The sequence below is a fragment of the Dufourea novaeangliae genome, unplaced genomic scaffold, assembly GCF_001272555.1.
Source record: "Dufourea novaeangliae isolate 0120121106 unplaced genomic scaffold, ASM127255v1 scaffold65, whole genome shotgun sequence".
NCBI lineage: Eukaryota > Metazoa > Arthropoda > Insecta > Hymenoptera > Halictidae > Dufourea > Dufourea novaeangliae.
Genome location: NW_015373961.1, coordinates 1,377,644 through 1,393,131, shown reverse-complemented (window position 1 = coordinate 1,393,131; position 15,488 = coordinate 1,377,644). Strand labels below are relative to the sequence as shown.

The 15,488-nt window shown below is 44.4% G+C and overlaps 1 protein-coding gene across 2 annotated transcripts in view; it reads right to left on the bottom strand.

Annotated features, from left to right (window-relative positions):
* LOC107186517 (ankyrin repeat domain-containing protein SOWAHB) overlaps positions 1 to 15,488 on the bottom strand; it is a 150,970-nt gene that overhangs the window by 47,448 nt on the left and 88,034 nt on the right. For both annotated transcript variants that reach the window (XM_015574399.1, XM_015574400.1), the window contains exon 7: positions 13,890 to 13,902. In XM_015574399.1, the coding sequence (XP_015429885.1) occupies positions 13,890 to 13,902 (13 nt within the window). The remainder of the gene's footprint in view (positions 1 to 13,889; positions 13,903 to 15,488) is intronic.

Genomic DNA, 15,488 nt, shown 5'->3' with positions numbered 1-15,488 from the left:
AGATTGACATTTCGATCGTGACCGAACGGATTATCATGCGATCGATGGACCCTTAATGGGCTCTATTAGCATGAAACGGTGTAATCGATACACGCTCTCGCATGCACGTACGAAAAAGAACGCGGCTCGTTAAACCGCGAAGGATCGGGACGCGTCATTAGAATAATAGAACAGAGGGGAGGGTAATGCGCAAAACATCGGTACGCGCATAACAAAGCGGCTGCACCTGCGCCCGCCGCCGTCTAATTATTCGGTCGGTTTTTTAAGTCGCGGCGATTTATATCAAGCAATTAGCTCCGGCTGTAGCGCTAATTGGAGTGAGACCGCGTACGTGCGCCCGGCTAACTGATAAACAGGGGACTATCTCGTTAGTACTTCGCGTGGGGTCTGATGCCCTTTTCCCGTGCCACCGTGATCCCCGTGGCCGAACTTTCGAAACAACGAACGGTTGTGACAATGAGTCGAATATCGATCGTGTATGGTGCTTGGAGAACGACTGATTTGGAGAGCACTTTGAATATATGTATAAGGTCTGATCGAAAAATTTGGGGGTTTTATGTATAGATCATTTATTATTAACTTTAATTCTTTAACGCCCAGTGTGATGTATATACGTCACATTTAGAAAATTATATTTCCAGGAGGTTTATCGTGAAAATACGTGAGAAATAATTTTTTTCCCCAGAAGTGTCTGAGCGTTAAAGGATTGAAAATAAACAAACAAATTTTTCTCACAAATTCAAAGATTGTCCGAAATGGTACCTCCAGTAGATACACACTTATGTTAAGTTGAACGCGCGATGAAGTTCGTCGGATGTTAAGGCGCAAGGGGTCCGTCGATGAAGACAGAAAAAAATTGAAATACAAGATTGAAAGTGTGTCAGGAGAGGAGAAGCGTGAAAACTGCTAGGGTATAACGTGACAGGTTCGGGGTCCGGGGGAACGGTGAAAATCCGCATTCCTCGTGTGAAAACGTAAATTAAAATACACCAGAACCGCCGGAGCGGTATCAATCAATGTCTAGGCAGGTAGAAGGGAGGGCGCGAAGATGCCTCGTCATTAACAGGGGGGGAACAGGCCACTTTTCGAGGAAGCCCCTCGGCAGGCCAGAAACGGGCAATTTACTTCCTGCTGGCGAAACTGCTCCTAAACACCTTGTGCCCCGATATCTTCGTTGTTTTCTCGCTCTGTAGACCGATCGTTAAACTCTTTTACGCTGAACGTCGCCGCACGTTCATCCCTTCATCTGCATGCACGGAGAGAGAGAAAAAAGAAAGATCAGCACGAGAATGAACGCGTTTGGGATTATTTAAGTATGCTGGAACCTTGTACATTTGGTTTTTAATGTTACTATTTTTCTTCAATTATTTGCAGTGTCAGTGAACTGGTAGTAGATATATACAAACACAAAGGAGATGATTCTATGTGAATAGTACGTTGAATATATAGAATAAAATACTTAGGCTTCGTTTTAATAAATATTAGGCTTCGTTCACAATTATAAGTATATTCACATGTGTCTACCCATTACACGTTATTTCCACTTTGGTTACCATTCACAATCAATGTCGGTAGATTACACACGACTCGAAATAAAATAATTGAAGACAGTAGGATCAAAGGCGCACAATTACTATCTTACCACGGCTAATATTTGCTGCAAGTAGAAGCAGCGAATATTAACTAAACACAGTACCCAGTATTTAAGACCACACAAGTTTAACAAATTTTCAGACTAGGAAAATAAAGTTTCATACAAAAGGATGTTATATTATTCTAAATTTAGAACGTACTTTCTCATCTACAATCATCAGCTTGTGACTTGTACCACCAAGTTGACTAACAAAGCGTCTTAAGCCAGAACTCACAGAGATCTCAACCCACCCCGATCAACCTTCGAGATCATACCAGACAAATATATCCGCGACACCTTGTTTCCGTCACGAGACCCGCCCCACTCGATTCAAAAGTACATCAACCCACTTCCATCCTCTTGTCGCTTTCCATTCCCACACTGAAACGATAATGGTGGTGGCGTCGATACCGATCCCGTGTAGCCCCACGTTCAACGATACCGTCGCAACACCTGCGTCCATCGGTAGCGTCTTCGCCTTGTGAATAGCTGTGGTCATATATCCATATGCATACACACGGTCGAACGAAGACGAAGGTGGAAGGGGGGAGGGGGTAAGCGGAGGGGTCCAGTCGTACCGTAGAGATCTCCCGTGGCAGATATAGCGCCGGGCCCCTAAACATCCACCATTATATTAAATTGTGTATATTTCCCTTCATAATTACTCGAATTATACGCATTATGTAAATCGGTATGTTAATGCCATTGCCTCCGTGCCCCCCCCCCTTTACTGCACACCCCGTGGCCGGATGGTCCCGCGGTGCTTTCGACCGCTGCGCCACCATAGGATTACAGCAATTTCGTTTAAGCGCGCGCTAAATGTTACTTTATGCGGTTTCTTATTCAGCCACGGCATCCGGTCGCGCGGATACCACCACCACTAACCACGGGCCCCCCTTCGACCCAGCGTCTTCTTTCGAGACCGTGTGCGCGTTTAACGCGCGCGACTCTATTTACATAAAATTTCGCGCCTGAGAGAAACAAAGAGGGATGGATAGAGATTGGTATCGAGGGGCCGTGAACGTGCTGGCTGGTAATGGTCTTTGCTGTTCTTAGGAGAGATTGAAACGGTTCTGAAATATAACTGTTTCAAACTGTTATGTAAAGGTACCGATTGTAACAGTTATGAACAGACTGTGGATGTTTGTGACATAAAATTTTTTTTATATTGCTTAGTAGTATCTATGTGTTATTATTAAAGTAGCATAAGTTCTGTCCCATTTTAATCTTTAAATATTAGGGTCAGAAATTGTGAATTTCCATAAACTTCTAAGGAATTTATAACTGTAATACATTGTGATTTCATTGCGTGAGAATTTGGTTATTGCAGAGCGCTTAATTCCAAACACCATGCTTCGTTCTACTGTCACAAAACATCATGGTCGAAAATATTGCTGTACGCCTTATAAATATGATATATAATTGGATCGAATAATTATCTTTCAATTTAAACGATATCGTATCGACACACTCGTACAGTGTCCAAACTCACTGAGAACTCATATCGATAAATTGCTCGTACACAAGGGTGTGCTCGCGCAAAAGGAACAGAACCACGAGGATTTATTTCTCGCAACAGACTCAACACCTGTCCCTATCAGCTTCGTCCATGAGGTATCTTCGAGGGTCACGCGAAAAAATTTCGTCCTTCCGATCGATACTGTCGTGATAGTGTTGCTCTATATCGGAGCCGATCGAATTTACAGCACTATTTACATAATCCGCGAGATCGGTATCCGAGCACAGATTGCAGAGTACCTTAATAATCCGGCCCGTCGAAATTAGGAACCCGAAGCTATTCGAGCGCGCAGAGGGAAGAAGACGCGCAAAAATACGAACCTTCAGATCGTCAGATAAACGCGATCTTCGTTATTAGCGATACACATCGATTAATAAAGCAAGTCGACAGACAAACGAGAGGGTGCAACGATAAACGATTATGTACGTTACTTCACGCATTACTTAGCATTTTCGGGGCTGGTTCGACACCTCGACATCTGATCGTTACCGATCTCGTGTATCGACGTTTTAATACTTCTTTTTTCTTTTTCAAATTTTGACATTGTACTGGACGTTACCACCTTTCTCTTTGATTTTCTTGTAGTAATAACAGGGATTACTTTCATAGATTATGAACACAGTCTAACCTGGTCACTGCATTTTTTGGTATCTTGTATAAACATCCTTTTTTTTTCACATAAAATCAGGAACTTGATTTTGAATAGTCATTTGGAGACTATTTCTTTGCCTACGATAAATAAACAACTAGATGTCACAGTAACACCGTTTTTTCTAACGTTTGGATGTCATTTAAAGAAGTTTCGAATTGCCGATACAAACGACTGGTTCACCAAGAAAATCCAAAAACGGTGTCATTAACGGCGAGCGGGGTTCCCGTTATTTTTCTTTTTCAGAGGAGACCGCGGAAGAATTACTAAGTAATCCGTGGCAATATTACCGGCACCAATTATCGAATGCACGATTCGATCGGCTGCGGTGGCAAACGATCCATCGGCGACTCTCAGATCGGCCGATGGACGAGATCGGGGACCGATGATCGACGACGACGACGAGCTGGATGACGATCGACTGCAATTTCGATGATGATACGGAATTATCCAGCGCGAACGGATGAATAAAAAAAAATAAAAAATCAAAGGTATTCACCCAGGAGTTTCGAGTCGGTGTGGACCCTCTCTTTCGCACCCTCGAAACGCTTCAACAATGTTTCCCGTCTGAAACGCCGCACAGATGCGTGTGGCGGTGGTGTACACGGCCATTCAAAAGTTAGGCGCACGCAGCTTCAGTCTTTATTCTAGTTCGGCACTATTTTATTTGAATAATATATAGTGAAAATCTGCAGTATCGAAGGGGATCATTCTGAGCTTTTAAGATTTTCGTTACCAAATATCTACTAATTCAAGAAAAAGTATTATTTCATTGTAACAATTGGATTTTCTATGTTCAAACGATTTAAAATGACAATATACTTTTTTTTTATCTTTTATTCGTCATTCGAAACTTTTTACGTAGATAATGAATTTGTCCATCTCTGCGTTATTCCATATCGCTCATTTGCTACAACAATGACATTCGAGATTCTCAGTTCTTGAATTATTAATTTAGAAAAAATGGATTTTGTCTGTATCTTTTATCGGTCAGTCACTGTAATACCATGTTTGTCCAAAATTATAGCGATTCGAACATTCGAACTGATTTTTCTTAAACTCGTGACTCTTCAGTTATGTCGTTATTGCAGCAAATGAGCGATACGAACGCACTTTACAAGAATATTATCTTCAAAGGGGAGATTGCGTAAGTATGATTGACAGTAACGGTGACGAGACGTCAGCAATTCCTATAACGAAAGCGTTGGACACTCGTTTCGTCCTCATAATTATTACAGAATATTACCGTCTGCATCAGAGATCCTGCAATCACCACTTTGTCGCGACATAAATATAGAAACGCAAGGCTTAATTTTAGATTCCACTAAAAAAAATACCTAGTTCTGATGACAGGTTTCCCTCGTCAGGACAAAAGTCGCAATTTGATTGCAAACACGCTTGTAACAAACGGTGCTCGAAACTTCTGGACAACAGTGTATATGGAGCGATGTGGTGCGCGAACGCTGGGCTTTTTTACACGCGCGGAATGGGGTAGAAGGACGATCACGGATCCGCGGGGCGAACTTCGTTACGAGGCCTGTGTGATTTTCCATGCAAATTGAGTTGTTCGCCTGTCATTATGCTAATAAAAGTAATGACGCGTCGCGTATATACGGGTAATGCAGCTGGCTGTAATGAACCACGGCGTATATCAGCGTCGGAGGTCCCCGCCGCCGCCGTCGCCCGATGAGATCGTGACGACGCGACATTTCTTACGAAACACAGCTGTGTGGCCCACGAATCCGGAGAAAGTCCCATGCACACACATCGAATACTTTTGATACTCGCGTGTGCACCTTACACACCTATGCATTACCGTCCCCTTTCTATCTAATGGGGATCGTTTAAAAAAAAAAAACAACTGAGACCGGTCGAGTGACATCTGCCAGGCTAATTACCCTGGGGAACGATGTATTTGGGTTGAAAAAGACCTTCGAAAGCCTTCAGAGCAACAATGGTAATAACTTTCCTTGAGGTACTCGGTGAAGAAGATATTGAGTGATCGTAGAATCGATTGGAAGCTAAAGTACAGTGCGCACTCTTGATATATTGCCGCAGCTGGGGCTGTAGGAAAGTAAACTTTTCGATAACGGCAATAAATCAAGAGCCCCTTTCATGCTTAGGTCTCAGCGCCTACGAAAAATAGAGGGGCAGTGTCTCCGGCAATATATGGAGATGTATACTGTATACTGTATGTACTCGTGTTTTAGGCAGTTGGATGAAAGAATTTATTGAAATATCGAGCTGGAGAGGTTTCGTTCAGCGGTATTACATCTTGAACTGGAATATAAGTATATTTCAGAAATCTTGTTATTATGAAAATTTACATGATTTCTATCTTCTGGTTGCAAGTAACGGATCAAAAGGGAATAACTGGAATCACTAATTGAGCTGTTTCTGGTGAAACAATGTTCGAGAGAGTACGGATTAAAATTACAACTCGAGGCGTTCGAAGAGTCCAATTAGCCAGATACTAGATTAACAAGAATGTAAGTAAAAAATATATACTCGTGTTATGCTGATTACAGGGCTCGGGAATCAGCCAATCCTCAACGGTGGGTAACAATTACAAAAGGATAGGTGCACAATCACTCGGTGGAGGGTTGTATATAAGATTGCAGCACGGTCGGGGCCGGATAAACGCGGGATCACCGGATGGCCAAGCAGCTCGAAAAACTAACGAGCCGAAATGATGGTAATTACAGCGAACGATCGTAACAATTATTTCGTTAGGCCCTTTCTATCGCCGGGGCGTTAACGCGTTCGCAACGAGCGTTCTCTCGTCCTCTCTGCCCGGAATAACGAGCACGCGAGAAATTAGTCGTAATAAAGATATCCCCTCCTTTTATTTACACTCGAAGGCTCCGCGCGGAGCCGGAACCTGCTTGTACTACACAACGACCGTAATTACTTTTCAAATTCATGCGACAGTAAAAGCGACTTCTGACAGCCCGCGTACTTTCGAAACGGTTCTGCGACGGCGGTTGAGCACCGAAAGACTGAACGATCTTATCCATTGAAGAAGATTTAACGTCTGAATCGTATGATACTGATCACTCTACAAAGTTTCCGACCACTCACGATGACCATATTTGTATTTCGTAAGTGTTCAAACATTGTAATTCTGGATTTCTAAATGGATTCTTGGACTTCTAAATGCAACATTAATGGGGACGATAGAAATCTGTCATGTGACGCAACTACACATTCACTCGGGACTCTGGTGCTTTTGCTTATTGTAGAAGCACTTTAAAGGATCTGTGCTTTATAGATGTTTTAGTAAAATACTTAGTAGTAATAGTCCAATTAGGTAGAAATGGTCCCAAAGGAAAAATCTCCTAGAATCGAAGTATGATCGCGATGCACCTCTTGAATCGCGACCGAGTAAGGGGTGGGGAAGCGGAAACGTAGGTTGGAACATCAATGGCTCGTTTCTCACAAAGCGGCACTCGTCACCGCGTCGGGCTCGGTGAATCGTGGGAGTGATTGCGGAAACGTCTACCGGCGCAGTGCCGCCGCGTTACGTGCGTGCATAATGCATATCGCGTGACTCCGTCACGGATCCGGACAGTTTACAACGTGTACACGCGTAACAATATCGCGTATCGGAGGGCGGGAATCTCTCCTACCGACGTCTGGCATTTTAATCGAACCCCGTTAAGGAAGAAATGGGATTGGTTATTCTGGGCCAGTGGCATTATTCCCTTGTTGTGCGCTCGCTGAACGGGACTGACCGCGAGTCTATAGCGAGGCAAGAGGCACGCTTTTTTGTCTGAGCGACCTAATGACGCTTATGATGAAGGCAGGAGTGGGGGGATGACTGTGTGGAGGTAGCAACGAGAGGAGAAGACAAGGAGAAGAGGCACCTCCTTTATTATCAGAAGAATAGTATAATGAACACTATAAATTTACGTTAACAAAAATTGACAAACCATTTTCTTAAAAAGAATTTCACAGAACTTTTTTCAACATTCAAAGGTGTTTCCATTGTTAGACACAAATTACTTGAAAATGCAACTGCTTATACAGAATTTTCAATCTATATTCTCGACTTGTTATTCGCCGGTAGAATCAGCACTATTCCATTCCTACCATGAATTAAAGAACACCCTGCAAGAAGCAACGCGTCATGAAACCCAGTGCGCCGATCCACCAACGATTTTTCACCGGGGAGAGTCGTCCATCGGGAAACGGAGAATTAGAATTTGTAAGTTGTAGAAGCCGCAGCGGCGCGCTATCCTCCCGCGGATCAGCGTTAATAACACGGCCGGGAAACGCTTGTTATCCGAACGGTTTTCGCAAGTCACCTTCTAGTCGGAGAACACCTACCTCTCTCCCTGTGTAGCATTCACGATGGATACAAGGTGTTTCCTCGGTTCCGGCCGTGACGAACGTTATCGCACATTTCCCCCAATGTTTCGCAGCCGGTTATTGCATTTCGAATGCGTAGCGATTCACGATTGCAAGTGGTTTAATTTATATACCAGCTCGCGTCACGCGGTTTGAAACGGACTTCCTAATTATATATCGTGAATGTTTATCAATCCTGGTGTATCGTGGCGCGTAACAGGCATTATTCGTCTCGCGTGTTAGGCAGCTTTAATTAAGCATCTCGTTACAATTCCCCACCCCCGATGATAGTTTACGAAGGTCGTGAGATTTCGTGAGGAAAAGTGCTTTCCGTCCTAGATCTGGAGATCCAGCGATGAACGAAGGAGGGTAAGATCGATGGGTTTGGATTTAATTGAAAATTCAACGATACACGGGGGCACCCTGACGGGTGGGCCCTGAACGGAAAAACTGCGGCCAGGCCAGTGGGCAGGCCCGCTGTTTTACGAGCTGCAGGGTTCAGCACGTCGACCAATTACACCTTCCACGGTTAGGCGGTTCTTCCGTCTTAACGGGCAGTTAGTGCCGACATAAATGTCCCCGTTGCACGCTTTTAATTGCGCCCGCTTATAGCGCCGCCTCGCGATATACCGGCGGTGGACAAAAAGAAAAAGGGGTATAAAATTCAAGGTGTAACGTGCATGTGTGTTTGTGTTGAAGGTCGAGGCAAAGGCGAGCGAGGCCGATGAGTCGTGTTTTACAAATTGCCCGACCGGCGATAGGTATTATGTATATGAAAATGCGGCAGGATTATCGCGGGGATGTCTGTATATGCCTGCTGTTAATCGCCAGGCGATGCGATAGTGAGCATCGGTGATCGAAGGAACCTTTGATATGAAACGGTAATGCGAGTTTGTCTCTATCTTGGTAGGTTGCGTGGAGTTTAAATGTGACGTTTAATACTCGTAAAATCAATTAGTGCGAATTTATTTCTCTGCTGGTGATAAAGAATACGGTTTCAGAATTGGGCTCGTTGCACTGATGTGAGACCATCCGAGTGGAAATTAAACGACAAATGCTTATAATTATTAGGATACTTAGAACGTTAAATAAAGTATAATGCTTCATAAAAATTACATAGTTTAGGCCACGTTAATTTTTTTAATATCCCCTAAATAATTATTTTAGACATCCAGCGCTTTCGTAATATTTGACACTTACTGTAGATGAAAAGAAGATAAAAGAAATTTTCTTTTCGACCAATCTTAGCTACGAAATTTTGTTCACGGACCACTGTGGCATGACACAGCGTTTCAACTGTCTGCCGTGGCAAATAAGAAAACCTAACAGAGACGTACCAACCGGGGCCTCATTAAGATCCCGTCGGACACGCGTTCACGCGAATCCGTTTCCGGCCGGCGAGCCACGGCCAATATATTTTAATTAACGATTACGCCGTAAATATCGTTTATCGGGGTCGTAAGTCACTCGGCGTGGCCGGGGCAGAGGGTATAACATTCGTTTCACCGGCCAAAGGGGGGACACAACGCGTGGGTGTAACAGTCCGGGCCCCGGGGCTCGCGGCAGTTCAAGTGGCCGTTGGACCGATAACTCCTCGCCCGAAATAGGAATACACTCGGGCAGAGATTCGGTTATTAATTTAGTTCGGTGGGGTGGGGGAGGACCCCCGACGGGATGCTTGCGACCCCCTCGTGCGTGTCAGCCTGGGGTTGCGGGCCCCGGTTCTACGGGCCTCGCCCTTGGGACTCCCTTGAGACAATGCCCGCCCGCGGCGCTCGATGTCTCCGACGACGTCTCTGGGACCCCCGTCGCGGCGACGGGGCCACGTATGCCCGCCGTTTTACTGCTATAGAGACGTCAGATATCCGTCCCGTCATTTCGTATTCGTGGCCTCGCTTCCCGAGAGGGGCCCCAGGGCCCTATCCCCCCCAACCCGTCCCCCGGTTTTGTACAAGCGGCTGCGAGCCGCGAGGCCCCCGAGTTTCCATCTTCGATGCGTGAAACGCGCGCCCCGATACCGATCGCGGAATTTTTTCTCTCTTCCCTTCGTCTTCGTTCTTTCCTCCCGCAGGTTTAGTCCGAAGGCCGTTCGGCTCGTCGATGCGTACCCTTTTCACTGGGATCGGACGCGGGTGAATTTTAAGGAGAATGCAAATTTTTTGTGGAAAAAATTGAAGTATACCTATGGAAGGAGCTGGGTTAGTGTGGAGAAGATTTCGAGCTGGTGGAATTGATCGCGTGGGCTCGTGGAGGTATCAGATATTGTTTCATTGGATCGTCATGATGAGTAGACTGTGGATGTTTATGCATTTATAGTGACTCTTAATATGGAAAGTACAAGCAACTGAAGATTTTGATAAAGTTTCATTGCATTTAAGGGTTGTTATTAATATAGAGAAGCCTCTGGTGCAGAATTCAGAATTTTGTCCCATTTGAGTTTTTAAATATTGTGAATTTACATAAACTTCCGCAGTCTACTTACGAGTGCACGTAACAACTCGACAAAATTCTCAGGTAGTCAATCTAAAAGATGAATATTCCTGGGCTGGGTGTATTTCTTTCCTATCATCATCATCATCGTCGTCGTCTCCCTGTTATCAAAATCGGAGAATCTGTTACCGATAGCACTCAGATACCCACAACACAACTGGTACCGACGCAGATCGCAAGCGTAACGATCCCCATCATCACTCGATCGATTCGAAATGAATCTCCGCGATCTCGGTGTCCATAATTTCGTGTCGAGTCGCGGCGACGATCGCGGCTCATTATACAATCGGCGGGCGATAATCGCGGGACCGGAGAAGGATGGACTGGCCCCGATAGAAATCTGCCGGTTAATTGAGAGCTAACCGCGGGCCTCTCGATCCATCGGCCGATTACGACGGCGGCGGTCGTGCATGGAAAGACACACACGCGTGCACGGTATATACAGAGTCCGGTCGAATAATATGAAAAAACGGGCACCGCATGAATTCCTTATGAAAAAATAAGAAAAAAAATGCAGAATAAAATTGTATCATTCTCGGCTTAGTTTTCGAGAAAATTCACTTTGAATAGTATCTACATTTAATCCAATAGTAAATATACGATGAGCCCAAACGGTGAAACCTAAGAATCCAATTCCAAGTATTGCATAGATTATACTTACCAAAGAAATTTTTTGATACGCGTGCAATAACCCGTTCAATTATCGAATAGGACTTTGCTAACACGTCTAGTCATTGCAGTCCGTTTCTACTTACTACCGCGCCGAATACACACGCGTTTCAGATTAATTACCAATTCGATTTTCTCGACAACTAAGCCGAGAATGACAAAATTTTATTCCATACTTTTTTCTTATTTGTTTTCACGAGGAATCACAAGGAATCGCAGGTTCATGCTTCGCGAAACAATTTCTAAGCACAATTTTCACAATCGCGTCCCAGGAGGATCATTAAAATCGGCCGGTTTACAGGACGACGGCAGTTCCGTCTGTGGTGTGTACACGCGAGAAGACTGATATCGCGTGCCTGGCCGGCTTTTCTCGCGACTTCGCGAATGCCCGCGGGGAAGAAGGTTCCGCGGATAAATTACACCGAAGGATCGTCGCTCCCTCGCCCGGAGGATTATTATTACTTAAGTAATTAGTCGACGGTTCCGCGCGCCGTTTTCCCTGCATCATCGTGGCTAGTTGCGCGCGGCCAGAAGAGGATTCAATAAGTAGCCGTGTTCACGCGATGCCGCCCCGCCATCTAGAATGTACGAGGGGTGGGAAGGCACGACTTCATGGATCGTTCTTCGGACATTTCGAAAATTATCGATTCGTGCATGTAAACGCTCGTCCTGTCCCTCCCCCTTTTCCCTCCGCCACTTACCACCCCTCATCCCGCTGATTCGCGCTGGATTGCAACAAAATGATCTTTTACTTGTCGGATTGATCTTGCCAGGTATACGTGCACACACTGTTTGCATACGTGAGTCAAGACGGACCGGAGGGAAAGCGATGTGTTGCATTTAATGGCGCCATTTTGATACGCGACCTCCTTCGAGGCGCATCGATAACATGCTATTACCCGGACGGCGTAGGAATCTGAATGGTACTTACGCCCTGATATTCGGTTCGGTTCCGTCGGCGATTTGATGCATCGGGGTCCGGACCGGTGGATGGTAGCCGAGACATGAAACAGAAAGCTTGAGATCAAGAATGCCCCTGGCGAGGGGAGCGGTTTCACCGAGTTGTTATCGATACCCATTCATGACTACCGATTGCAACTGTAATCGTTAATCGGATGATCGTCGAGATAATGTGACGCCTCTGCAGGTGGAAATTGCCTTTAGATTGCGACTCCTGACATTTCGAGTGCAATGTAATCGACACGGGATGCTTGTTTCTTAGTGTCATACTTTGAAATGATAAGTATGACAGTGTACTAATATTCCGAGGTAATAACTGAGAGGAAATTGAATTTTAAATGACAGAGTTATACAGGCAGTTAAAAAATGTAATCTACTTTATCTCATATATTACTCAACGAATCAATTCCATATTTACGTTAAGCTGCGTCTACACTATACAGCATAACACGTTATATAACGAAGTTATAAAAACTTGTTAGAAAAAACAGAAAGAAAAATGTTATATAGCATGGTGTTATGTAACATTTTCCGTGTTATATAGCAAGTTGTATGTTATCCATCAAGTGTGCCGTCATTATTACTAATGAGATGCGAAGTGTTATACAAACTTGTTACAGACTTGTCCAAAAGGTATAATCTGGTAATACAATATAAAAACATACTGTATATAGCAAGCTTGTATAACAGTTTGTTATATAATACTGTTCTGCTATACAGCGTAGACGCAGCTTTGCAGTCTAATTTATACTCTCAACAAGATTCGATCGTCTTCAAAGTAGGGGAAAGGTGACTAAAACGATCCCTTTAAGGCGTAATTTATGTAAAAAATACAAATACTCATTATTTAAATAAGACTAAAGTAGTTTTTGTAAGTTAGTCTATCTATCTTATCACTGGCTCAAATAAAATTTAGCTACCTGATCAATTATATTTTTTATTCACATTTCATTGAAGGCATACTAAGGATTATTTTGAAATGTATGTGTATAAAATGATCCCCGGGGATCTTTATACCTATTGATAGTAAATACGATGAACATTAAAAAGCATTTCAGTTATTACATTTTATTTAAATAAAAACAGCTTTGACGCTTTGTTTTCTTTCATATTGACGGGGCATTGTTGTAACTAAAACAAAACACAATAATAAAGCATATGGGTATAATGATTCCTGGAGAACCATTGTAGAATGATATTACGATATAGCACCACTAATAACCACAGGGCAGCCAGGAATCATTTTACCCGGAGGGATCGTTTCGGACACCTTTCCCCTACTCTTCATTCGATCCCGTCTCTTGTAACACCGTTCATCATTGTCGTCGAGATATCAATTCAGAAAAAACTTACTCCACACACGAGAAACTCTCGTGGAAAGCGCCGAATTTTTGCAAAGTCTCTCTTTCGTTCCACATTTCAAGCGTCGCGATCGAAACGGGCCAGCGATGGCCCGCAATAAGTGAAACGCGATACCCGCGAGACTTTTTTTCGGCGGTACGACCGAGAGAATCGGGTCCGCGACTGGAAAGAAACCCGTTCGTTTGCCTGCCTCTCTTACCTCGTGGCCCGATATACACAGTGTGCAACATTTCATGATACTTAATAACCCATACTCACGGACGTTGGATCCTGGCGGAGCGAGATGATGCCCGGGCAGCGCATGAAACAGAAAAAGCATATCGCCGGTTAAAACGAAAATATCCCCTGGTAGCTGGCGGCGGAACGTTCAATTTTCAATTTCGCGGACAACACCCATCTCCTTTCTGGATCCTACCGATCGGCCCTATTCCTCGGTCTCATTATCATAGTCAGGTGAGCAGATACGCAAGAAGGGGAGACGTTATACAAGACGTTCCAGAACTATTGGCCCAGCTTTTAATTTTCTTTTTTCCGGTAAATGGAATTATCCACTGCGGGACAATATACGAGTACGTTATATTACACAGCTGGTTACGCCGCAGAAACAATACCCAATTCGATCACTGTAATTTGAATTATTTCAACATTTCTCTTGTGGAGATTGAATTTTTATCCATATATTATCCTAAAAAAAAAAATCCATACTGTGCACAACAAAATCCACGATTCAAGAATATCGATCAAGGATTCCCGGTAGCCAGCGAGACGTTTAATTTTCAATTTCGCGGACACCCTGGTCCCTTCAGCCGTTCCTCGACCACCCCATCTTCGGCCTTATTATCCGCGAAACGCGACCGATTAGGATCCAGCCAGATTCGTGGGCAGGTGAGTACACGGTGGACCACGAACGACTCCAGGGGGGGGGGGGAAGGGATAGGTATTATGCAGAGAATAATAATTGGATTGTAATCGATCGACGGTGGACGGAAGCAACCCGTCCCTTTGCCCCCGTGCTACGTGCATAACGATCCCTTGGGCCGGACCCGTTTTCAAAGTATAAAGACGTTCGAGACTCCGTCGACAATTTGTTATGCATACCTCGCCGTGGACGAAAATTGCGTTTAATTCGCCGGTGCTTACCGCGCTCGACGGCCATGCAATAGGTGGGGGGATTTCGATCGGCCAGGGACGGCGCATAAATGTAGATGTTCCATTTAAAAAGCCATTCTCGCGTGTTTAGCATAATACGTAATCGCGTGAGTCCGAATTACACTCGCGATCGACCGTTTGCGTCTCGTCGTCGTGGCCGATCGTTCGAGGGCGGTTACCTATACACATCGCGTCGCGGCCGAGTCGTTAAACGATCCCGAAACGATCCAGGCGAAAAAACGCCCCTCCGATCCCGAGGGGGGATCGATTCGATCGCGTTCCCGGAACAATTTGTAGTTGCGCTTGGGCCAAACGAGCCAAGAAAAAAAATCGTCTGCGGACAAATTATTGGGGCAACGCGCGCGCGTGATATTGGGCGAGGCGATATCGTGCACGAAGACAGTAGTCTTTTGAATGCCTTTACACGTGTACCTTTAGTGAATTAGATGTCGAGAGGATGATTTTTTTCGCGCGGCGGCTTATCGACGTCCAATCGAATTTCGATTGATACATATATGTATAGTTGGTTACAAAAGTATTCGGCAACCTTAGGCATTCAGGGGTTTACATACCTTCGACAGGTTGGAAAATAGGCTCCTTTTAATGAATTTTTTTTTCCTATGCAAAAAAAACATTTAATTGTGATTCAAGATGCACATCTCTTTGTGTACAAATTATGCTGTATTCTCTTACTAAAAGAATTATGA